Source organism: Felis catus, chromosome A1 (genome assembly GCF_018350175.1).
Source record: "Felis catus isolate Fca126 chromosome A1, F.catus_Fca126_mat1.0, whole genome shotgun sequence".
NCBI classification, from domain to species: Eukaryota; Metazoa; Chordata; class Mammalia; order Carnivora; family Felidae; genus Felis; species Felis catus.
Genome location: NC_058368.1, coordinates 204077025 through 204103726, shown reverse-complemented (window position 1 = coordinate 204103726; position 26702 = coordinate 204077025). Strand labels below are relative to the sequence as shown.

At 38.3% G+C, this 26702-nt stretch overlaps 1 protein-coding gene across 5 annotated transcripts in view; it reads left to right on the top strand.

Moving 5' to 3' along the window:
* NNT (nicotinamide nucleotide transhydrogenase) overlaps nt 1-26702 on the top strand; it is a 94787-nt gene that overhangs the window by 57382 nt on the left and 10703 nt on the right. For 4 of the 5 annotated variants that reach the window (XM_006928023.4, XM_003981426.6, XM_011286285.4 and 1 more), the window contains exons 14-19: nt 18-213; nt 2520-2753; nt 3926-4086; nt 6093-6272; nt 14029-14188; nt 15104-15185. In XM_006928023.4, the coding sequence (XP_006928085.1) occupies nt 18-213; nt 2520-2753; nt 3926-4086; nt 6093-6272; nt 14029-14188; nt 15104-15185 (1013 nt within the window). Of the gene's footprint in view, nt 1-17; nt 214-2519; nt 2754-3925; nt 4087-6092; nt 6273-14028; nt 14189-15103; nt 15186-21028; nt 21182-26702 lie in introns of those variants that run through there. The other variant, XM_023260861.2, reaches the window with a different exon arrangement.

Sequence of the window (26702 nt, the reverse complement as noted above, 5' to 3'; positions counted from 1 at the left end):
CTCTTTTGTTTGCAAAGATCATGTATCTGGGCTCAGGTCTGTGCTGTGTTGGTGCCCTGGCCGGCCTTTCCACCCAGGGAACAGCTCGTCTTGGCAATGCATTGGGCATGATTGGGGTGGCTGGAGGCCTGGCAGCCACTCTCGGAGGACTAAACCCATCCCCAGAATTGTTAGCCCAGATGTCTGGAGCAATGGCTTTGGGCGGTACCATTGGTAAGCACTTGGCAGGTTTCTACCTTTATGGGAACCCATGCCCATTTTTTAGCTCACTCTTTTGGTGCAGTTGATGTACTTACTCAGTGTTAAATGTTTTAAAATGTTTGTATTTGAATGAAAATTATACCAACTTGATGACTTTTCACCAAAATAAAATACATTATATTAGAAAGAAAGGTAATTATATTATTTATAACTTTCTAATTTATTTGAGCTTATTTTCTATGCTCTTGAGATTACCCATGTTTATTATCTGTTTTTAGGAATACCGTGTAAAGGTGGGCTTCTGTCCATGGCTTCCCAGCTCCATAGTTAATGACATAACCTTGGTAGTTAGAAATTGATCATGATGGTTGCATTTACACGGTGGAAATCAACAGATACTAACATATCTGGGTTTCATTTATTGTTTTGTTGACTGTCCAGCCCTGAGAAAGTGGTGTTAGAAAATATTAATAATGCAGCTTAAATTCAAAAGTGTGCTGTGCCTATAGCCATTATGTGGTGAATATCGCAAAAAAACTGAGAAAATATTCTCATAGTGTTTGAAAACTATCATCCGATTTAGTGAAGCAGCTGCTCACATTGTTGATAATGAGTGAGGTTCTCACATGCATCTTTCAGTTTTGTCTTACTTGTTAATGCAGACAAAACTGTCAGCCAACATTCCCATGGGAACCACACTCATTCATCAGTTGCAACCACTAGGTTGGCGACAGACACAAGAGTTGGTAAAAGTCAACAAATGCATTCTGTGAAAGTCAATTGGCTACATGGAGTTTACAATAGAGAGTATTATATGTTTTGTTATTTGAAACTTGTGTGCTCTATACCTTCATATCAGCGAAAACTCATGTACATACTTCTAACAGGCACAGGCACGTGTTTTTATCCCAAGGAGCTGGTGGTTATATATTTACCAGCATAACAGTAGCTTTAGACCTCCTTTTGTACTTGCGCAGGAATGCTTTGTGTCCTTTCTCAATAGTCCCTGGAAAGGAACTGGAAGGAAAATGTGTTGTAGGTTCATGGCAGAAAAACTTTTAGACAGGATCTTAGCAAGTATTCTGAGAGGCACTCCTGTACCACCTGCCTAGAACCAGGCAGGAGTTCAAGAGTCTCCTCATTTGCACGTTTACTCTACCCAGCTATTTGCATGTGTTCACCTTTGCTCCCACCCACTGCCCTGAAAACCTAAGCCTTCTTCAAATATTGAAGAAGCAAATATTGGCTTTTCGAGAAGAGAGCTTGAGTTATTCTTGCAGTAGGGGGATGTAAAGGCATGTGAAGAAGCGTTAGTCAGGGGAGTGTTTGCAGGTTGTGAGGGAAGAGACAGGTGTCAGTGCTGTGTGTTGGGTTTTGGAATTGGACTGTGTGTTGAGAAAGCCTGCTATTTTGAAAGGGTATACATAGCCAGCGTCCTTACCTTCTGTATAGTCCCTGTGAGAGAATATTTAGCCCATATGAGGAAGCAGATAAATACTTATTAGTGATAATGATGGGAAACCCTTAAATGTGTATACCCAAAAAATTGAGGTAGAATCGGCATACATTGTATTAGTTTCAGATGTATGAAATAATGAGTCAGTATTTGTGTATATTGCAAAATAATCACAGTAAGTGTAGCAAATATCTGTCACCATACGTAGTTGCAGAATTTTTTTTCTTGTGCTGAGAACTTTTCTTTTTTAAATTTTATTTTAGAGAGAGAGTGTGAGCAGGGGAGACTGGCAGGCAGTGGGGGGAGAGAGAATCTTAATTAGGCTCTGTGCTTAGCACAGAGCTGGACGTGGGGTTTGATCCCATGACCCTGGGATCGTGACCTGAGCCGAAATCAAGAGTTGGACGCCCAACCGACTGAGTTATCCAGGGGCCCCTTGTGATGAGAACTTTTAAGATCTACTTTCTTAGCAACTTTCAAATATGCTATACAGTATTATTAATAATAGTCACCATGCTGTATGTTACATCCCCACGACTTATTTTGAGCCTGGAAGCTTCACCCATTTTGCCCGTCCCCCTTCCCCTGCCTCTGGCAACCACCAGTCTGTTCTCTGTATCATGAGCTTGGTTGTTTTTTTGTTTTAGGTTTCATATGCAAGTGAGATCATATGGTATTTGTCTTTCTCTGTCTGACTCATTTCACCTAGCATGATACCCTCAAGGTTCATCAATATTTTCACAAACGGCAAGATTTCTATCTTTCTTTATGGCTGAATAATGTTCAGGCATGGGCTTTATCAGAGTTGCTTCTCAAAGCTGTGTTGAGTTTTAATATCTCTTTGACCTTCATTTCCCAACAGGACTGACAATTGCCAAACGCATCCAGATTTCTGATTTACCTCAGTTAGTTGCTGCTTTCCACAGTTTAGTGGGCTTGGCAGCGGTGCTTACTTGCATAGCTGAGTACATTGTAGAATACCCACATTTTGCTGTGGACGCAGCAGCAAATCTCACCAAGATCGTGGCCTACCTCGGTACTTACATCGGAGGCGTCACGTTCAGTGGCTCTCTTGTTGCCTATGGAAAACTGCAGGGTAAGTAATTTAGCACCTACCTATATTATTCAGTGTAAATATCTCTTGTTTAGGGGTCCATTTCAATTTTAGAAAATGGCTTAACTGTCAAAGCTGTTAGGTGAAGAATTCAGGTAGCGCTCAAATATATAAAAGACCCCCTCCTCCACATCACGGTTGCTTTCCTTTATTTGAGCCTTCCAGATCTCCTAAGGCTTTGAAGCTGTTCCTTCTGTAGACAGCCAACAGAGGAAACAAGTGCACAGAAATTTGTGTAGAGGGACTAGTTGACATTTGATGATAAATGTGAACAAAACAACATCTTCATAACCCTTAGAGATGCCTCTGTAGAGTTCACAAGAATGAACTTTATACGTTTTCCAGAATAGAGAGCAGCTTATTGAATAAGCTGGTGTGATCACTATGCAGTACTGATTCTGAAAACAGATACACATTTTACAGCTGTAGCATGGCATCTTCTGCTACTGCCAAAGTCAGCCAGGAAAATAGAAGTGGGGGTAAAAAAAAAAACAACAAAAAACCCAGAACTCACATAGGCTGTTTTCAGTGTTTTCATGAAAAAGTGAGTCTATATAGAAACTAGTTTATGATATAAAAATCTGGTCTGGCCTCTCAGTAATCAAGTCATTAAAATTAAATAGGAAACTTCCATGGAACTTAAAATCCCCAAAGAACTTCAAGCCTACGATGTTCTTGTCTCATGCTTTGTTTTTAAAAACAAGTAGCAAACCAGGGCTCTGCTCCCTTGGGCTCAGTTGATAGAGTCAGAAATGCTAATGTGCTAGGACTCTGTTTTGAAGTTTTAAATAAATGAAACCACACTTAACAACTTGTGTGTCGGTCATACGGGAAAAAAGTAATTTTTTAAGATTTTGTGACAAAGAGTAAAGAAATTGTTGTGTGATCAAAGTAAAGAACAGTTAAGTTGAGCCATACTTTTCCTACTTCTGTTAACATTTGTTACGTCTAAGAGCCCTAATTTGCTTTTATGTTTCAGGTCCTTTTTTTATGCTGATATTAAATTTTGGTAGCTTAGGATTAAATGACACACACGTGTGTGTGTGTGTGTGTGTGTGTGTGTGTGTGTGTGTGTGTGTTGTTGTTGTTGTTGTTGTTGTTGTTTTAATTTAATGACACGTGCTAGGTTCTGACTGACATGCCCTTGGTCCTAGGTATCCTGAAATCTGCCCCTCTCCTGCTTCCTGGAAGGCACTTACTTAATGCAGGCCTGCTGGCTGCTAGTGTGGGTGGAATCGTCCCATTCATGATGGACCCTAGCTTTACCACCGGCATCACCTGTCTGGGCTCTGTGTCGGCTCTCTCTGCTGTCATGGTAAGAAGTCAGAGATGGAAAGCATGCACTCAGTGAGGAACTGGCAGTATTTTGTTTGATTACAGTCTAATCATATTTCTATCTCTTCAAGACTGTTGATGGAATAAACATGTTTCAAAATGATGTCACATGTTCTGTTTAGAATTTGGAAAACATGGAAAAGTGTAAGAAGAAAAATCCACTCTTTCTTTCCACGTAATGGTTCCTTCCAAAGTTGTCATGTGACACATTTATTGTTCTGGGGTCTTTTCACTGGATCAGTGTGTTGGTGAATAGGGAATTTTAAAAAGCCAAGTGTTTTCAATACCATTTGTTAGGAGCCTCCCTGTTGTGACAGGGCCACAGAATAATGCTTTGGGTTTTATGCGATAAGTGGAAGGTATTCTCTGCCAATTAGTTGTGCTAACATTTATTGGAAACCAGGATACCAAGTTAAATAACCACAGTAGATAAAATGGAATTCAGTTAATAAATCCTCTGGGCTCAGTGGGGGAGTTCAGCAAAGCCTTTCATGGTAGGTTTGGTCCTCCTCTTCCTCTCTAATTTTTGTATTTAGTGTATTGATACATACAGCATTCTCTAGTTGGCCATGTGCTACAGTGTAGCATTTCATTGTATCAGTGTAGGAAGCCTTTGCGAACAGCTCTCTGTTATTCACTGATTCCCTTATTCGTCTAGTCTGGAGTCAACCTTAAAGACAAGGTTAATGTTTTAAGTTTTTAAAATAATTTGTAGTGCTTAGCACAAAATTAGACATATAGTAATTGCTTATCAAACACATATTGGCTGCTTGATTCATGATTTACAGTGTTAAAATAATACTTACTATTATGTAATCCTAAAAGGACTGATTTTGACCAAGAAACTTTAGAAGTCTGAAAAGTAACTTAAAATTCTTTTTATGACTACTGACAATCCAATTTTTTTCAGGATTATATAACACTAATTTTTGTTTTATTTTAAACCAATGAAAAGTAGTTTTGACACTTTTTTTTTATTCAGGAGAGCAGAAGAGGTCAAAAAATGTCTCAAAACCATTAGCATAGAAATAGAAAATTTTAAGAATTACTATTTTTGAGAAGAGATGAATTTGATATTTAAGAGCTACTTTATGCTTTTATAAGGATGTCTGAGTAAGATAAAATATTTTGTGGACTATTTTAATTGCTTTTGACTTAATTAAGTAGCCTGTGAATACATTCACATCTTAAACTCAACGTATGTGGGAGTATGTGGAATAAAAAGCAAAACTCTTCTTCCCCATCATGTTTTCCTTTCCTGTGTTTAGTGATTTGGGGTTGCACTAGACAGACTTTGGATTCTGTTGTATTCCTCCAAAGAGTATTGATAATTATTTTTTAATTTATTTTTGTAGGCAGCTAACTTGGCTGCCTTCAGATTTCAAATCTGGCTCACCTATGATTGCGGGGGGCGGGGGGTGGTTGCTGAAATCTGTTATTAGATCAATGCGTAATGCATAAAGAGTGAGCCAGATATTTGGGCCGAATTTATATGTAGAGTTTGGGGCTCCCTCTCTTCAGCCTGCTCCTTTGCAGTTTGCCTTCTGCCTTTCCAGCTGCCTTAGTCACCCTAAATCCTGTCCTTGGATCTTCAAACTAGTGAGACTGTGGGCTTGTGATTTAGTTTCAGCTCTCTCTCCTGGCACGAGCAGGTGCCTGCCCTTAGACTAACCATAAAAACCATACAATTCACTCAGTGCTCTCACCTTTTTCAAGTGCAGACCCCTCTCTAGTTTCTGCCTGCTTTTCATCACTGCCTTTTAGGGACTTAGGGATATTTCGGGGCAGGGAGGTGGTTCACTGTTCTCACTTGGTGCATCTGCGGGAGAGTTGACCGGATAGGAGGCACTTGGTTGTTACTGGCAGGAGAGCTTCAAGGGAAGTAGGTTAATTGAAACACCAGAATGACTAAGAACCAAGATGTCCAGTGTCAGAGGTTTTATTTTTAGCGTATTAATTTTGGTTCTGCTCTGGTTTTCATCGTAGGGTGTGACTTTGACAGCTGCTATCGGGGGTGCAGACATGCCCGTCGTCATCACCGTGCTGAACAGCTACTCAGGCTGGGCCCTGTGCGCAGAGGGCTTCCTGCTCAACAACAACCTGCTGACCATCGTGGGCGCACTCATAGGCTCCTCTGGTGCCATCCTGTCCTACATCATGTGTGTGGTAAGAAACGTGTGTGCACAAAAAAGACATGGTGTTCTCAAAATAAGGATGTGTTTGGTATTTTATTTGCAGTAGAAACGACTGTGTCCGTTCCTATTTTCTTCAGTAGAAATCTCAGAGTGTTTCATCTGAATAAATTTGCAAGACTGCTTTTAAAGCACCCAAGTGTAGATAATTAGGAAAATTAAATATAAAGATAAAAAAATCTTCCGACTCCCTCCAGCTGGAGGTAAGCATTTAAGATTTCGGTCTATCTCTTGTATTCTCTCTTTTTTTTCTCTTTCACATACCCGTGTATTTACTTGTCTGATCATATCGTATACTGTTTTACATTTTATTCTTTTCGTCTTACTATATTCTGGTCATTTTATTATTTTGAGTATTATTTTTTAAATAAATAATTTCTGTTTATTTTTTAGAGAGAGCGCACGTGTGAGAGCAGGGGAGGGACAGAGAGAGAGGGAGACACAGAATCCGAAGCAGGTTCCAGGCTCTGAGCTGTCAGCACAGAGCCTGACGTGAGGCTCGAACTCACGAACTGCGAGATTATGACCTGAGCCGAAGTCGGTTGGTTAACCAACTGAGCCACGCACGCACCCCTCTTGCCATTTCCTTATTAAAAGTGATTTTTAACTAATATTTTAATGGACTTCATATAAATCCATCATATGGATATATAAAATTTATTTAATATTTCCCTATAAAAATGATATTGTTTGAGTTTTAATTATTCTTTGTAGAAAATACATCTTGGGCACCTCTGATTTTTGTCTTCGGATCGATTCTTCGAAGTGAAAGAGTATGCTCGTTTGTATCAGTTCTTTCTACTTACTGCTGTGTTGTTTCCGGAAAGCTTGTTTCAATTAACACTCCCACTGGTCATCTGTGAGAGTGCCTATCTTGAAGTTTTGTGGTCAGCATGATCTTTTTTAAAAAAGCAAAAAAAAATTAAGAAAACAAATACTTCTTAGCTTCCTTTTTGTTTCTAATTCTCTTCTGGATGGCAAGAAGATATCCTGCAAATAATTAAAGGTTTGACTAGAAAATGTTTTCAGATGATAGATACTATTCTCTAACAGTTCTGAATGACTGTGAAAGGGCAAGTGTGAAATGGAGTGACATCAGAATGTGGCTCTGCTGATTAATAATTCGGGCAGAAAAAGGACATTTATTCTGCCTCCATTCTTTTATTACAATATTTAAAAAAGACCCACCCTTATTTTATAACTCAGAATTTCTCAAATGTTTTCACTGAAAATCTCTTTGTAAATTGAATGCTGAGGTTATCTTTTTATAGTAAAAAAAATTAGTTTTCTTTGGCCATATTGTAAAACAAAGGATTTGATAGCCCAAGTTCAAAGAAAGGAAGAGGTTTTAAAATGAAATCTTCCAGGTTGTTCAGGGAATTTGGAAAGGTGGAAGCTTGTGTCTCCTGCTTGAAAGGTGTCAGGCTTTGGGGTTTAAGAAAAACAAATGTTTGGGGCATCTGGTTGGCTCAGTTGGTTAAGCATCCAACTGTTGATTTTGGCTCAGGTCATGATCTCACAGTCCATGAGTTTGAGCCCCAGGGAGGACACTGTGTTGGCAGCACAGAGCCTGCTTGGGATTCTCTCTCTCTCTCTCTCTCTCTCTCTCTCTCTCTCTCTCTCTCTTTCTCTCTCACTCTCTCACTCTCTCACTCTCTCACTCTCTCTCTCTCTCTCTCTCTCTCTTTCTCTCTCTGTCCCTCCCCTGCTTGCACTCTCTCTCCCTGTCTGTCAAAATAAATAAACATTAAAAAAATTAAAAGACAAAAACCTAATGTTTGTGAACAAGGAAAAATGTATTCAATTGTATTAGAGATAGTTTTCTCAAAAAATGAACTTTTTTAAAATTAAGTTTTTGTTTGATTCCAGTATGATTATATACAATGTTATATTAGTTTTGGGTGTACAGTATAGTGATTCAACAGTTCTGCACATTACTCAGTGCTCGTCATGGTAAGTTTACTCTTCATCCCCTTCACCTATACACCTGTCCCCACCCACCTCCCCCCCTGGTAACCATCAGTTTGTTCTCTGTAGTTAAGAGTCTGTTTCTTGGTTTGTGTCTCTTTTTTTCCTTTGTTCATCTGTTTTGTTACTTATATTCCACATATGAATGAAATCATATGGTATTTGTCTTTCTCTGACTGACTTATTTCACTTAGCATTTAAAAATGAACTCTTGGTTTGACTTTGCTTCATTTGGTGAATTTGAATGACCAGGAGGGGGCAGCAGATTTTCATCATTACTTAAACTTGTTGTTCAAAACACTGATTTTAAAATTACACGGGAAGACTTAAATTTTAACAAAGCCAGTGGCATACTGATCTGGGGAGAGGTGAGGAGTACTTATGTCTAGTTCTTAGAGCATCATCATGGGTCTTTCTTGGCTTTATCATTTTTTTTTTTCCTTAAATGGTTTTATTTAGGTTCTTAAATCTTATCAGTAGTATTTCCCAAATTTCTGTGTGTCTTTTTTAAATTTCCTTCCCATTCCCTTCTTCATCTAGTTTCTTTTATTATTGTTGGTTATAGTAACTGCAGAAACTTACAGTAGCAATTCTATGACAGTAACTAGAATAAGGTTGTGAGGGGCAGCTGTTGAAAATACTTTTTTCTGTGTGTACTTCTGTGACTATATCATCTTTGTCTTATGCTTTTCTCTTCTTTCATATTTCTTGATCTGGTTTCTGTATTTCTTGTTTTTCTTTCAATTTCTACCACGTCACTTACTGTCATTTACTGTCAGCATTTCACAGATATTTTTTATTCCTGTACCGTATAAGGCTAACAGCGTATTCTTACAGCTGTCTGTGACCCTAAGTGTCACTCTGGATCAGACTGATACTCTGTTTATAATAGCAACTCAAATTAATTTGGATTCAAGGACAGCCGAAGCTTTAAATTTTTAGAAAATACTATTCAATTACAAAAATAAAAGATGCTTAATGTGGGAAATTTGGAAGAAAGTAGAAAAGGATAAATACATAAAATCATTTGCAATACCATTACCACTTAACTCTTAAAATTTAATATTCTAATTCCAGTATTTTCCCATATACCTATGTTCAAATATATTCTGTGTTGTTCAATGTTCTCACCAATGATTTTCTAATAATTTTTGGTGTCTGCCTGTTGTATCACACAGATATGCCATAATTTATCCAAGTCCATAGTATTGGTTTTTGTTTTTTTCTTCAGTATACCTCCTTGTGCATTTTGATTTTTTCCTTTAGCTGACCTTTTTGTAAGTACAATTACTTGGTCAAAGGGAGTAAGAGCTTTCTGTTGGCTCTCAATATCTATGAATTGATGTCCACAAAGGACTGTCCAGTCTTAGCTCTCAACGGTGATGCGTGGGGAGCTAGTTTTCTCACACTCTCTTCAGTCCTATGTCTTATTATGAAACAAACAAGGCAACAACAGAAACGACCCTGCTGTAGTTTTCAGTTTTGAAGATAGAAATTTTCTCTCCTTCCAGATTGCCCCGATTCCTGACTTTTCACATTAATCTTCATTGATTCTTGGCTTGTGCTTGTTTTATTATCAAAAAAATTGTTTCTTCGTGGCCTATGCTTTAGCAGCTCAGAGTGGTTCCTAATAAAAATAAAAATGAAATAGCTGCTCGTGATTGGGCATTAAAGCTGGGTGCTTTACAAATGTTAGCTCATTTAATCTCCACACTAATTCCGGAGGTAGGAGATACTATTCTTATTTTACAAGGAAGATATTTTAAGATGTCATTTACTGTTTGCCTTTGTGTTTACGGGGCCTGACCTAGCCCCTGGCACCTCAGATGAGTATAATACTTGTTACGTAAACATTAGATAAATATTTGTCAGCTCATTTCATATTTTGGAATCTTCTCTGGATAGCATATGATAACAGATGTACTATCATATATCGATATCTATTAATATTACTAGTATGTTGTAGCTTCATTATTTTATTGTTTATTAAAGGAAACATGCAAGTCCAAACCGGAACAGAGTGCTTTTATTATGTGAGAGGGAATGAAATGCTCCCCGAGTGGCTAATCAGTAATACCGAAAATTGAATTTTTGTTTTGACAGTTCTTCTCTTGTGTGTCTTCTGAGCCGAATGCTGTGGTTATACAATACCCAATGTTAAACTGAAAAATATCGATAGTGTCCAAAGAAGCAGCTCAAGTGAATAATTTGCTTTATGTCTAGAAGTCATATAGACATTAACCTCTTCATGATTTTACAGTCCATGTACTTGAGATTGTGTCCAAACAGCCTGGGAGGTAGAGCGCTTGTAGAAGGGGAACAGCATTTTCCGACCGAATTTTCTGATTTTTGTACTTTGTTGCTTATTTCCAAATGAAAATAGAACAGAATGAAGTACATCAAAGCCAAACCAAAAATAATTTCTTTTTTTGCTTTGCAGTCAATTATTTGGCACCCACAAAGCACTGAAATGAGAAATGATAGTAAATGGACTGTATGTTATTATTGCGTTAGTTTTGTCTATTTTATGACCTTTCTTTTGTTTTCAGATTTATTTCTTATAGTTTGCTTGGAATGATGTGAATTAAGGGTCTCTTTAATGTAGCATACAGTTTTCATTATAGGGCTTAGTAACTTGAAAGGAACAGTCTTGGATAGTGTTGCGAATACTTTGTCTTGGGAGCTGGGAACTCCTCAGTCTGCCCAGGATAGTCTCATTAATCACTTGAGCAAGCAAAAAAAAGAAAGAAACAAACAAACAAAAGAAAGCCCTACACCCTAAGCATTTGTTGAAAATATGATGTTGCAATGGTAAATTCAGGGATGAAAAATAATTTAGTTTTTAAGAGACCACATAGAATTAGCTTAATGGTGATATAATTGTGGATATGTGTTTAACAAGTTGACTTTGATTGTTAAACTACTGTGTGGTTCCCTTTCTTTCTCCTGAAGATGCCATTAGAAGTGGGTAAACATTAATTAAATGTCCTCAGAAATTCTTCTCCTCCATTCAGTTTTATAGGGAGAGAAGAATGGTTCCTTTTACACCAAGTTAGAGTAAAGTGGTCATATCCTTGTACATCTGTCCCTCTGCAGGACTGAGTGATGCAGGTAATGGAACCATTTTGTGTGTTTCACTTTTTAAAAATTATCTATGAGCTGGGGCACCTGGGTGGCTCAGTCGGGTGAATGTCCGACTTTAGTTCAGGTCATGATCTCGTGGTTTGTGAGTTCGAACCCCATGTTGGGCTCTGTGCTGACAGCTCCGAGCCTGGAGCTGCTTTGGATTCTGTGGATTCTCTCTCTCTGCCCCTCCCCTGCTCATGCTCTGTCTGTCTCTCTCTCTCTCTCTCTCTCTCTCTCTCTCTCTCTCTCTCTCACGAATAAACATTTAAAAAAATTTAAAACAAGAAAAAAGTTATCTATGATAGAAATATCTCTATGTCTGAAATACTCCTTTGAATCAAATGTTTTTTAATCTTTCAAATTTTTATTTAAATTCTAGTTGCTTAACATACAGTGTAGTATTGGTTTCAGGAGTAGAATTTAGTGATCATCACTTACATAGAACACCCAGTGCTCAACACACATACCCTCTTTTATACCCATCACCTATTTAACCCACCCCTTACCCACCTTACCTCCAGCAACCTGCAGTTTATCTTCTGTAGTTAAGAATCTCTTATGGTTTCTCTTTCTCTCTCTTTTTTCCCCTTCATCTATGTCCATCTGTTTTGTTTCTTCAATTCTACATATGAGTGAAATCAGATGGTAGTTGTCTTTCTCTGACTGATTTATTTCACGTAGCATAATACACTCTAGGTCTATCCACGTCGTTGCAAATGGCAAGATTTCATTCTTTTTGATGGCTGAGTAATATCCCATTGTATATATATATACCACATCTTCTTTCTCCATTCATCAGTCGATGCACATTCCTTTGATTTAGTTTTTAAGGCAAACATTTATTTGGTAGAACATATTTCTGTTAATTTCAGAATCTTCTAATTCAAAACTAGAAAGGATTAACAAAATCAACAAATGTTGAATGTTTGGAAGTCTCAGACCTGGCTATTTGGATTTTCAATAAAACCTGGATTTAAGTATAGGAGGTTGGGTTAAGAATTTAAATCTTTATGTCAGATTGGGACTCTATACCTAAATAAAACCATTATGAATTTTTCTCTGGCCCTCTTGTCTGTTCATAAATATATAAAGATATTCTGGACTTTATTTTGTATGTGATAATCTTAGACAAGTTTACCAGAGTTTGGGCTCTGTAAAATGCGAATGCTGTGTCTGATAAGTGAGCTTAGGTCAAAAAGGATAATTACAATTCTGACATTTGGATCTATCCTCTTTATGTTATTGATATGCCGCCTTTAGTCAGGTATGGCTCTCTGTTCATCGTCTCTGCACCTTGTCCTCCCTGCCTCTACCTCTGTCCCACTTCAGACGTGTATGTTCAAGTCTGCATGAAGGTGGTAGCAGGCTGGGCTGTCTTCGTGTGGGTTGTCATGTTTTTTTCTCCTAGTGTGTTTACGTGTCCCTGGAAATCCCAGTTGCTTTTCATTCTTTAAGAATACAGTATTGTCTTTTTTTTTTTTTTAAGTAATAGATTGCATTTATATAGCTTTTACATGGTATACACATTGGATCAATCATATGTTTATTATAGCCCTTTCAGAAGTGAGAAATCCAGTGCTGATCATGTAGAATGACTGCTTTGTTCATGTACAGTGATTTGCATTTTTTTTAAGCTTATTTATTTATTTTGAGAGGGAGGTAGAGACAGAGAATCCTAAGCAGGCTCTGCATTGTCAGCACAGCGCCTGATGTGGGCGAGAACTCACCAACCGTGAGATCGTGATCTGAGCCAAAACCAAGAATTAGACGCCCAACCGACTGAGCCACCCAGGCATCCCTGCAGTGATTTGAATTCTTAAAAGGCATTTGCTTCTTGTCTTTTACCACCACAGCTCCAGAGGTCTACAAATGAACTATTGTAGAAACCAGACCTGTGATTTTTTTCACATGATTCACTTGTGTGGCACATTGTTGGATGATTGTAAATGAGCATGCCTTCCTCTTATTTTTTTTTCCCCAAGATTATTTTTTTAGTTAAAAGGGTGGGTATAAGTTTTAATGAAATGGTGTATGAACTTACTCGTTTACCTTTTTGGAAGTAAAATATTTTAGGAACCTGATGATGAATCCAGTCACTTCTGTTACTGCTTCCTGGAGCTGTATGTAGTTGGTTTGGAAAAGAAGAACGAATCAACTCCCGCATTTCTTGTTTTCTTGACGACAGAGGGCAGCAGACTCCTAAATGATGTGAATTCCTATCCTTTGGATTCCTCCCTGTTGGAACTGGTAGCAGGATTCACCTGAGAGATCTATAGAGTCACCTTGTAAAATTTCTCATAGATATCGTTCTCTTTCACTCTGGTGAAATACATATGGAGGTAGAACTTGCTTAATCAGAACACAGACAGTAATAACTGGATCTGAATTTCATTAATTTCTTAATGTTACTGGTAATTTTCCATTAAATTCTTTCTTAAAATTAACTTTTATTGAAAACATGTCAGTGTGCAGTTGACTTTATAGATGTGATCTATGTGATTTTTTTAGATGATCAAATAAAAACCTCTTTAAGTGATTGTGAATATTGTATACATTGGATACAGTAAGTTACATAGATTAAAACTTTCAAAAAGTTATGTAGATTAAACTCTCACAGCTGTTTTTTTGTTCTCCAGGCAATGAACCGCTCCCTGGCTAATGTGATTCTTGGAGGCTATGGTACCACTTCGACAGCTGGTGGAAAACCCATGGAAATTTCTGGCACACATACAGAAATCAACCTTGACAATGCAATTGACATGATTCGTGAAGCTAATAGCATTATTATTACTCCAGGTAAAAAACCAAAAGCGAAAAGTAAACAACCTATAAGAGCTGCTGGAATTTATTGTATTAATACAGTTTCTTACAACAGGAAAAAAATTGAATTGGAACTTACTTATTTTTTGAAAATGTAATGGAAACATAGAAACAACCCTCTGATTACCAAGTAAAAAATGGTGAGAATCCTTGGCTTAGGTTAATTTTTTGGGAATCATATAGAGATTTTACAAACTGATGTAGAGGGTTCTCGCCATGTCTTTCTCTGATTCTGTACAAATGTTTTAGTCATCTTTGAGTCTTGGTTTTTTTTTTCTCAATGATCATTTTTGGGATTACTGTATTAAATTAGAAATAGTGTATGAAAGTATCTAGCTCACTCATTAGACTCCATAAATGCTAGTAAATGTTAATCTCTTTCTTATCAACAGTAAATATTTAAAAAAATCATTGAGAATCATGTGATTTCCAATAAGATGAGGTAACATGACCTAATTTTAACTCTATCATGCTATCGTAAGAGTTTTCTAAAAAGGAAATCTATTGATTTGACAAGTCTAGAAGTTTGCTTTCATTTCTAGTCCTGTTAACAGATTGCCCCTTTTTTTTTGGCCTAAAAATATGTTTTGAAGGGGCGCCTGGGTGGCTCAGTCAGTTAAGCGTCTGACTTCGGCTCAGGTCATGATCTTGAGGTCTGAGAGTTCGAGCCCCGCGTCGGACTCTGTGCTGACAGCTCAGAGCCTGGAGCCTGCTTCAGATTCTCTGTCTCCCTCTCTCTGTGCTCCCCACTCACACTCTGTCTCTCTCTCTCAAAAATGAATAAACATTAAAAAAATTTTTTTAAATATGTTTTGATCAAGGGAGCAATTGTAGTTTATAAGATTTCAAAATAAAAGTCACATTCTTCTGTGTCCTTCATGTTCTTTGCAGGCTATGGTCTCTGTGCAGCCAAAGCGCAGTACCCCATCGCAGACTTGGTGAAGATGCTCGCTGAACAGGGCAAGAAAGTCAGGTCAGTGCTTATAGTGCCTGGTTTGCAGCACGTGTGTGAGAGGAAAGGAAAATAGAGGACTCACGTTTAGATGACTTTCTTACAGTGGAGTTTTACGTATGTAATCCCAGGTAAAGAAACTGAGTTGTCAAAACCCTATTCTAGCCTTAGTCTTGCTACCTAGTTGCACTGTCTCTAATACCACAGAACCTAAATACAGCTCCATTGTAGAAAGGGAAACTTTATTATACTGAATTCCGGGATTTTTGTTAAAGGGGTAAAACAGAAGTCCTGTTTCTGGTTGGATTTGGGGAAGGAGGTCACACAAAGGATTAGAACCACATCAGGTTGTACCTTTTGGTTTCTCTTGTTCCCACTGACTGAAGAAAAACATCTCAAACGAGAGGTCTTTGTAGAGTGAGTGGGACCCAGTGGTGATCCCGTGGGCTGATGAATGTTTGCGTTCACTCTCCTGTTCTCATGGCAAAGACTATTGAAATTGTTTTTTTCCTAAAGCCATACGTTTTTCGAAATATGGATTAGGGCAGTAGCTGTCTCTGTTACTTGGCATTTGGGCACTAGACTCTGCCCTTGAGAGGATCTTGAACACAATGAGGAAGTTGAGGACTCTGCAATTCTAGATTATTCCCATGACCTTGGATAAAGGGTTTGAGGGATGTAAAGGTGGGGCCAGTGGGTGACAAACCCTTACAGTACTTTGTATCTGGCTTATGCACTTTTGGATCCCTATTTTGGAGTGAAGAGACTGTCTGGAGGACTGTCCTCCCAGGGGGGAGGGATACCTGTTTCCTCTTGAGTAGAGAAGCTGTTCTCTAGCAGTTTCATTGACATAGTATCATAAGTCAGAGAGACAAGCCAACTCTATTATCAAATAAAGTTAGTTTGTTCACCTGAAAGTTAATGTATGTTGACAAAACTGTTAATGTCTGTTCATGAAAATCCCTTTTAGATGTCTATCTTATACTTTTTCTGGGGAAGATGATAAGAATAAGCCTAACCACGTGCCTAGAACTAATCAGAGCTAGTCAGAGTGTCTACACAAGATTGAATCCTGAATGTCCCAGCTATTAGTAGTGGTGAAGAGACTTAGCCGATGATAGAAGGGGATCTAACATTTTAGCATCAGCTACATTTTTTTTCCTTCCTTCCTTCCTTCCTTCCTTCCTTCCTTCCTTCCTTCCTTCCTTCCTTCCTTCCTTCCTTCCTTCCTTCCTTCTCTCACTCCTTCCCCACTCTCTGCCTTCCTGCAATCCATAGTTAGTCTGTGTTTTTCAAATACAGAGAGTCAAAATACTATTTTGTGGTAGGACCAGCTTTTCTGTGATGTAGATGTTACCATGTTTAGTGTAATCTTCGAGGAATTGAAAATCGAAGATGAGAAAAATCACTGGCTTTGTTTTTTGATTTTCACATATGAAGTCTCATTTTGGTCACTGATTCCCATGTTCTTATCTGGTATTGTACAGGGCCGCCCTTTCAGTCATACGTTTGCCACTTAAAACGTTTGCAGACCTACACAAGGAATGGATGTGTTAAAGAATCTTTTATGATTTTCTTAAAAAGAAATTGTTCTTTTATTCAGTCCACATGTGAGAAGTCTAACGTATTAGTAATGCCTTCTATCACCACAAATGTTTAGGACATGAGTGGCAATCTTAATGAAGTAGAGAAAGATAGCTTCCCTGTCTTAGTTCTCCTTTGGGAAGGGATGATTAATCTGACATACCTCCCTTATTACCCACGGACCAGCCTATATTAACCAGACAGCTTGGAAAATCAGTCCAGGGTGAGGTGGATGCAAAGTTGGGGAGCATCGTGACCATAGGGTAGTTTGACAGAAGCAGGATGTGAGGGGAGAGGACTAAGAGGGATGGAAAAAATGATAATAAAAGGGATGAGACAAATGAAATTTCGGTTTCTGACCTAATTAAAATGTGATTTTGATCCATGAGGACATAACAAAAATTGTTGTTTTAGGTTGATTTCTGTTACACTGCATGGGAAAAATAATTACTTAAGATTCATGGGAGATATTTAATTAAACATATATGAATAGTTTCTCAGTTATAGTTTGTGTTTTATTGAAGTAATTTTGTGAACAGAATATCAGACTTTATGTGAGAGAGAGTTCGGTCGTTTTACTGAGAACGTTTTACTGAGAGAGTTCAGTTTTTTACTGTGATCTGTTGAATTTTCACCGTGGGCTTCATATGCAAATCTCATGTTTGAGTTAAATGGAAGCAAAGTGTTCTTGCTAACACAGTGACAGTAGATTATCCTATTTTTCCTTTCTAGTTTCTGAGTGGGTTTTGTTTTTTTTTTTTAACTGAAAGGGAGTCATAGAAATTGTTGATTTTGTCTCATGTGTATTATCATCTTTTCCTGGGAGAAATGCAGATTTTCTTGATGAAGTTAGGAATATGTCTATCTGTAGATGCTGGCTTTCTTCTTCTTCTTCTTCTTTTTTTTTTTTTTAGGAGACAAATGTCTGTTTGCATGAGATGGCTGCAGCATTACCTCGTATTTTAATGAAATAAATCTGTATTTACAGTTAGCAGTAATTTCGTCCTTTCATCACTCTGTGGAGCTCCCACGGTGTTCATTGAGCACAGCTGCTGGGCCTCTGGTGTCAGTAGATCTTTGTGCCTCAGGACCCCAGCATGCCTAGCATCCAGATGTGGTGACATATTCGCACACATACCCCATGGAAATGTGCCAGTGAGGACATACGATTGTCATCAATTAGTTATGCCCAAGTGGTGCCAAGAAAAATTGCATCTGTCATACAGTCTGTCTGGCTTCATGGCCCATGATTGATTTAGAGACACTCCTGTTTTCCTTTCCTTTGGCTACAGTCATAACATACTCACCGGGAGCTGAGATTGCATAATGCAGCACATGACATTTCATGACAAGAGCTCCTTTCCGAACGGCATGAATGTTCACTGACTTAGACTTTCTCTAGTGGCCAGTACATTGTTGCTTCCCAGTTGGCCAGAACGCCTCTATAGCTTCCCTAACCTCTGCTTGATCTCTAAAAGCATTTTATTACCAAAATCTTATGCTACAAAAATGTAGACATTTTTTTTTTCTCTTTATTTCCCAATCTTTGGATCAATACGATGGGCTTTTCGTTATAAAGCAGAGATAGTGTTCCCAGTGAGTAATTCTTAGAAAGAGGTGTAATTTTTTTCTGTTTGCAATTAATCACTGCTGGGTTTTCTTTTCAGAAAGCCTTATTGCTTGGCTCACCACAGAAGTCTTTTGAATTTGTGAAACCACCTTTCAGTTTCTCTAATTTACTGACTGATATTATGTATTGCTTTCCTATTAATGTTCAACTACATCTTTCTGTTAATAATTTGTTGGTAGAAATTTATACTAGGGATTGGGATTCAAGGGTGCATAAGTGCAATTCCCACTCTCAAATGTTTATAGTTAGGAGGAAAACAAATCTGTACACAAATGAATCCATGAATGAATTCCATTTAATGTGATAGTATGCTAGGAAAAGTAGAGTGGAAGGAGGATCAGAATGCAGAGGAGAGGAGTAGGTAATTAACCAGGGGACGTTTGAAACCTCTTGTGCTACTCAGAACATGAATTTTTTGCAGGTTTTTAAAAACATTTAATCTTTTTCATTCTCTGTCGAAACACATCTAGCTGCCATTGGTATTTGCGGTTTAATAGTGCTTTACAGTCTCGTGTGGCATGGCTATCGGTTTAAATATATGTTATTTTTTGCTAAGGAATCCATTCTTTGAAGATAGTTGAAGATGAAATATTTTGTCAGTCTAACTGGATTTTCTTGTTTTTCATGGATTACATATAATTCAAGTAAACAGAGTTCAGCCTTCTTGGATTTGTTATGTATTGGGATGCAGGAAGAGATAGGACATTCAGATTTATAAGGTAATAAAGGCACATGCTTCTGAGGAGAATAGATATTAATTAGGCCTGATAAAATATTCCGAAATTTGAGTAACGAAAGAAGACATTTTATTTAGCATTTCAGCGACAACTTGCAATACATTCTTTTTAGACATGACTATTCATGTTAATGACCATTCACTGAACGGATAGTTATATAGTGTTTGGTGCCAGGCACCGTTCTAGGTCCTGAGAATAGGTCCTTGAGTACACGGATGAAAATTCTGCATATTCACAGTGAAATGTACATTCACGGGGAGGTTATATCATAGGCTTGAAGATTCTGACTTGGAGACACTTAACAGCCCCATTGTGTCTTCAGCTCAGATGCAGCTGAAATGATGACAAACAGCTGTAGCATAGAAAATTGTATCAGAATTTCGGAGTTACAGCTGGTACTACTGGGTGATGAATTAGCCAGTGCTTCAAGTTTTCTGAAAGAATATGGTGTTATTTCTTTGCACTTTGCTCCGAGCCTGCCTTTTTGAAAAACATAGTGGCCAGGAAGGTGGGTGTGATGGGAGTTATTTGTGTAGTTAGTCATATGAACGAAACTTTTGGTAGAAGGGAGGAAAACTCAAGAAAGTATGTACATTCACTCACGTCTGTGTTCAGCCTATTGTATAGAATTGCCAGTAACTTCTCAGATCAGAGGTGTCAGTTGTGCTCCTAAAAAGCGACCCTGTTCCTCGCGGGTTGACTGTTGGCCAGACCACCTTTGGCCTTCTATTTGTATTGTTCACAGCATATTGGTGTGGTGGAAAGAAAGCCTGTGATTTGGGTATTTTGTAAAGGCTCTGCCATACCCTTGTAGGACTCATTTCTTGGACACGTTTGTCACGGGCATTCTGGTGGTCTGAGGGAGAAACTTTTACTACTCATGAAACTGGTGCCTCTGACCATCAGGGTGGTTTTTGGCTTCTTGTTCTAGTATTAGTCATAATAAACTCTTTGAGCCGATGTTCTTCAATGAGGTTCATGTAAACATGGCGGAGTATAAATAAATAAAAGCCCTTTTCTCATTTCATGTTCCAGTTCTTCACTATCTTGCTGACAATTTCCATTTTATGGTGCTCACTGGCTATTGCCTTCCAACAGCCGTTCTGCAACATCATTACAGTTATTCAGACAGGAAGATAAAATTATGTATAATTCTTACCAAGTCTCTGTAATATGCTGAAATATAATATTTTAGAACATTAGTGAAAAATAGAATTTTGGTTTTTTCCTCTGATATCACTCTTCATAGTCTTGTTGGTTATTTTGAAATAGAAAGCGTGTCAGTAGTCATACCGTTTCTATTCTGGGCTTGGTTGCTGGATTTGGTTTAGTGATGGAAAAGCCAGATTTGGGCACAATCTATAAAAACATCCTCAGAGTGGAAAGGGTAGTGTGACGCAGTTCTGCAGAAGACTGCATTGATGTTTGCATTGTCGTCTGACCTGATCCTCTTTTAAAAAAAAATTTTTTTTTAATGTTAATTTTTTTGAGAGAGAGAGAGAGAGAGAGAGAGAGAGAGAGACTGAGTACAAGCGGGAAGGAGAAGAAAGAGAGGGAGACACAGAATCCCTCCCTGGAGAAGCAGGCTCCAGGCTCTGAGCTGTCAGCATAGAACTTGATGCGGGGCTGGAACCCATCAACCACGAGATCATGACCTGAGCCGAAGTCAGGCGCTTAACCGACTGAGCCATCCAGGCGCCCCTGACCTGATCCTCTTTAGATGACTTCTCGTTCTTTGGCTGGACCTCAGCATCACCGGGCACTTGCACAAATGGAAAACGTGACCATAGCCTTCTGTCAAACATTTTCTCATTCACAGTCATAGGACAGGTTCTGTTATTCTGTCTTGGAAAAATTGTGCCCCTGAGACATTTTTGTAAGCTCTTTAACATTCATAATTTTTTTTCCTCCAGAAGGGAAGGCCATAGATGAACACCAGATTTCAGACCCGAGTAGCAGTTCAGCCCTTATTTGCCTTCAAAAAAAGAATGAAAGGTACATAATGTTCTCTAGTTCTGGCTATTGGAAAGTTCTAGGAAATTAAATGAACATTTTTTTTCCATTCAGAATTGTACAAGTGAGTTTGTCTGAAGCACTGCTTCGAAGGGCTTTCACAATTTTCGAGAGGCGGGTGTCTATCCTTCGGCCTAAGAAGCCTTGCCAGAAAGTTGCTTCCACAGCTTTTCCCATCAGTCCGTTTTTGAGGGTGGCAAGGAAGATTTTGTCCCACTTCATTACTCTGCTTCTATTCAGATGGATAAGCTAACCTTGCCCAGCTGGTCCTAGCCTTTTCACCAGTAAGGACGGTGTGTGTTACGTTTACCCCGCTTCATGTTTTAGAAGGTTTTATTCTCCACTGCATTTAGTGCAGTTACTTTTTAAAACAAACAGGCAAACAAAAAATGCCACTTTTCCTTGTGCTTCTCGTCAGTGACTTGTAGCTGTCAGTCAGAAGTTCTGATCAGAATGTGATGAACCAGAGAAACCTGCCCTTTCAGATCCCAGCATATTTTTCACAGGTGAAATGCACAATTACATTATGAAAGTAATTGAATGTAGTAACAGATCCTTCTGTTACCTTCATGGACCCTCCCCAGAATGGAGCACTGCCATGTGCAAACATAGAATACAAAAGTCCTTAAGGTGTATGTTGCCACCAGGGACTGTGTGTTGCACCTGCAGTGCAGCTCCCAGCCTGCTCTGTGACACAGTACAGTGCACACGTATTCGATGTAATTCTAGATAAAGGAGGCCTGCCTGAGGAAGTAGTTGGATTAGAGAATCTGTAAGGTCTATTTTAAGGCTTTTTTTTAAATTTCTTTTTTAAGTTGTTATTTGAATTCCAGTTAACACAGTATTGTATTAGTTTCAGGTGTACAATTCCATACAACACCCGGTGCTTATCACAAGATACTCCTTAAGCCCCATCACCTATTTAACCCATCCCCCCACCTGCCTCCCCTATGGTAACCATCAATTTCCTATAGTTAAGAGACCGTTTTGGTTAGTATCCAAAATATATAAAGAAATCATAAAGTTCACCCCCCAAAAAATGAAATGATCCGGTTAAGGAATGGGCAGAAGACATGAATAGACATTTTTCCAAAGATATACGGATGGCCAACAGATGCATGAAAGCATGCTCAACATCACTCATCATCAGGGAAATACAAATCAAAATTATGATGAGATACCACCTCGCACCTGTCAGCTTGGCTAAAATCAACAATACAAACAACAGGTGTTGGTGAGGATGTGGAGAAGGGGAGATCCCCCTTATACTGTTGGTGGGAATGAACACTAGTGCAGCCACTCTGGAAGACAGGGGAGTCTCCTCAAAAAGTCAAAAGTAGAACTACCCTATGGTCCAGAAATTTCACCACTAGGCATTTACCCAAAGAACACAAAAATACTAACTCAGAGGTTTATATGCACCCCAGTGCTCATTGTAGCATTATCTACAATAGCCAACTTACGGAAACAGTCCAAATGGCCATCGACTGATGAATAGGTAAAGAAGATGTGGTATGTTTACACAACGGAATACTACTCAGCTATCAAAAAGAATGAAATCTTGCCATTTGCAACAACATGGATGGAGCTAGAGAGTACTATGCTAAGTGAAATAAGTCAGAGAGGCCATATGAAACATATCTTTAAATTTTTTTAAGTTTTTTTTTTTTTTTTTTTTTTATCCATTTTGAGAGAGAGAGCAAGCATGGGGAAGGGGCCCAAGCAGGCTCCATGCTGTCAGCACAGAGCCCAACATGCAGCTTGATCTCAACTGTGAGATCATGACCTGAGCCAAAATCAAGAGTCGGAAGCTTAACTGTCTGAGCCACTCAGGCACCCTGAAACATATCTTTTAAAGGTTCTTTAGTGAGAGGTTAATGGTAGATTTTCTTTCATTTTGTATACCTTAAAATTCCATGATGACAGTTCTTTTCTCTCCAGTCTTTGAAGATTTTATCCCACTGCCTTAAGGCTTCCCTTGCTCAGAGATTATTACAGGTTCAGTTCCAGACCGCTGCAGAAATCTCTCAGCACCTTGATGCCACATTTCTCAGCCTCCAGAACTCAGCCACCCGGTTTAAAGTATTTTGTTATAGCAGCCTAAACAGACCAAGACATTCTTGTTCAGGGAGTTGAATGGCGCTCTCCCTGAGAAATATCATCATCATTAGCGCCCTTGAAAAAATTCTTTTACTGGAGATCTTTGGATGATAAATGACAAATACCTGAGAAATCCCAAGGTAGGGGAATGAGGAAAAAAAAATGGTGAACTGACTCCCAACAATTGGTTCTGAGTGTGGAAATTGTGACTCCGTCTCACCTGCAACCCCAAGAGGGAGAAGTGGCCTCAGGACAGAGGGGTGAGGCCCACAGCTTGTCCCACAGCCTGGCCCCAGTGCTGACTAGCAGGCGACAGCCATCCACAGCCTGCTCCCCAGCCCTCTATTTTAACTCGAAAGGTTTTATTGATTTATAAATATTTATGGCTAAAAAAGAAGAAATAGGCTTTCAACAAATGAAACTTTAAAAAAATTTCCCCATGTTATGTCTTTTTCTCATTAATTTGCGAACTTCCTAGGAGCTTAGAATAACATATTTAGGAAAATTGTGGGATGATGGTATTGGGAAGGCAGAATTCCCAAATGCAGTCTATGTAATTTAAAAATATAAAACACAGTAAAAGAACTACAAAGCTGTAATCATCAAGACAGTGTAGTATTGGCACAAAAACAGACACATAGACAAATGGAATAGAATAGAGAACCCAGAATTGGACCGACAAATGTATGGCCAACTAATCTTTGACAACGCAGGAAAGAGTATCCAATGGAAAAAAAGACAGTCTCTTTAGCAAATGGTGCTGGGAGAACTGGACAGCAACATGTAAAAGACTGAAACTAGGACACTTTCTTACACCACACAAAAACAAACTCAAAATGGATGAAAAACCTAAATGTGAGGCAGGAAGCCATCAAAACCCTAGAGAAACAGGCAACAACCTCTTTGACCCCAGTTATAGCAATTTTTTGCTCGACACATCTCCAAAGGCAAGGGAATTAAAAGCAAAAATGAACTATTGGGACCTCATCAAGATAAAAAGTTTCTGCACTGCAAAGGAAACAATCAACAAAACTAAAAGGCAGCCGACGGAATGGGAAAAGTATTTGCAAATGACATATCAGATAAAGGGTTAGTATCCAAAATCCATAAAGAACGTACCAAACTCAAACCCAAAAAACAAATAATCCAGTGAAGAATTGGGCAGAAGACACGAATAGACACTTTTCCAGAGAAGACGTCCGGATGGCAAACAGACACATGAAAAGATGTTCAACATCACTCATCATCAGGGAAATACAAATCAAAACTACACTCAGATATCACCTCACGCCAGTCAGAGTGGCCAAAATGAACAAATCAGGAAACTACAGATGCTGGCGAGGATGTGGAAAAATGGGAACCCCCCTGCACTGTTGGTGGGAATACAGACTGGTACAGCTGCTCTGGAAGCCAGTGTGGAGGTTCCTCAAAAAATTAAAAATAGAACTACCCTACAACCCAGTAATAGCACTACTAGGAATTTATCCAAAAGATACAGGAGTGCTGATGCATAAGGGCACATGTACCCCAGTGCGCTCTCAACAATAGCCAAATTATGGAAAGAGCCTAAATATCCATCAACTGATGAATGGTTAAAGAAGATGTGGTTTATATATGCAATGGAATACTACTTGCCAATGAGAAAGAGTGAAATCATGCTATTTGCAGCAACGTGGATGGAGCTGGGAGGTATTATGCTAAGTGAAATAAGTCAGTGAAAGATATCATATGTTTTCACTCATGTGTAACTTGAGAAACTTAACAAGGTCATGGGGGAAAGAAAGGGGAAAAAATAGAGAGGGAGGGAGGCAAACCAGAAGAGAATCTTAAATACATAGAACAAATTGAGAGTTGATGGGGTGTGGGGGAGAGGCTAAAATAGGTACTAGGCATTGAGGAGGGCACTTGTTGGGATGAGCACTGGGTGTTGTATGTAAGTGATGAACCACGGGAATCTACCGCCAAAACCAAGAGCACACTGTACATACTGTATGTTAGCCAATTTGACAATAAATTATATTAAATAATAAAACACAATGAAAGAAAGGAAATTAGCCATTTGAACATCTTGAGTATGAAAACATTTTGCACAGTGACTGGCAAAATGTATAACCAAATTGTTGCAGGTTGTAAAAAGATTTTTTTTTAAATCTGAAGAGATTTTGCAATATTTATAATAAATAGTAAGAGGTTGTAAAATGGGGAAAACACTCAATACTGTAGGATGAGGCCCAGTTGTCTCTGTAGTTTCTTTGTCTTATTGTTGAATTGGGATACTTGACTCTTCTTCATGTTTTATTGCTGAACTAAATCTGGATATTTTCATAATGCAAGAAGGAAAATGTAGTTAATTTGAACGGTTGTGGTAAGATCCATGTGGTGAATGTTTTATACTCTTTACTAGTCCCACATGTCCAAGAACCAACTGCTGTAACGCACCCTGGTCAGGACATATTGTCTCCATGACCCACAATCATGGGAGTAAACATTGTTGTGTCCCCTTTGGAACATGTGGTGTCTAAAATCTAACGTGAAGTTGTGAAAAGTGTAAGAATAGGCTTTATATCATCATGTACTATAAAAAAGGTTTAAGAAATAGGGTGTCTTTTGAATTGCATCTTTACCAAGTTCTATCCAGGTCACGCAATATTTACAAATAGCCCTTGTATACCCTCTTACTTGTTTTTATTCTTTCTTGGTTAGTTTAAAAGGCTCTGAAGATCAGGTTGATTTATTTGAGTAGATCATTTCACTGGTTTTGAACTGTGCCTGGGTCTGTCTTTAATCAGGGACCGAGGCCTTAGTTTTTATTCTATAATGTTTTGCAAAAGGCTATCATTTTCATATTTGAGAGAGGAAAACAGCAAGAAATGTTCAAATTTTTCTTGCTTCAAGATAATCGAAGAGATTATCCTGACTTAATAACATTTGTTGTATCTGTCAGTTGAGGAAACAATGCTTTATTGCCTAATAGTATCGGTGGAAGGATTATGTATAGCCTTTTAAAATTTGACTTTATCAAATAAGTATGTATTTGAATATTAGTTATGACCAAGTTCCCAGTGAGTGCAGTATTCACAATTACTAGCCTTCGTCTATTTTGACTACATAATTTCTCTAGTCTTTTGATGTAGTTGTGAATACAAAGAACTTCTGGCTTTTATTGGACTATATTGATATTTACTAGAATTTCAAGGTAAAAATTAGCCAACCAAAACATGTTGACATCAAACTAACATTTGTTTTAATGAAAAAAAAATGTGTATTAATTTTTATATAAGTGATCATTAAAATGTATTTGTGTGAAAAATACAGAGAGCATTTATATTACAGAAATGTATTGGAATAGAATTTTATAATTGCAGCTTAATTTATTAAAGGCTTATTGTGCTTGGCATTGGTCTAAAATACTTTGTATAAAAAACTCTTTATGTGAACTATCTCACTTAAATCTCACAATACTCCTCTGAAGAG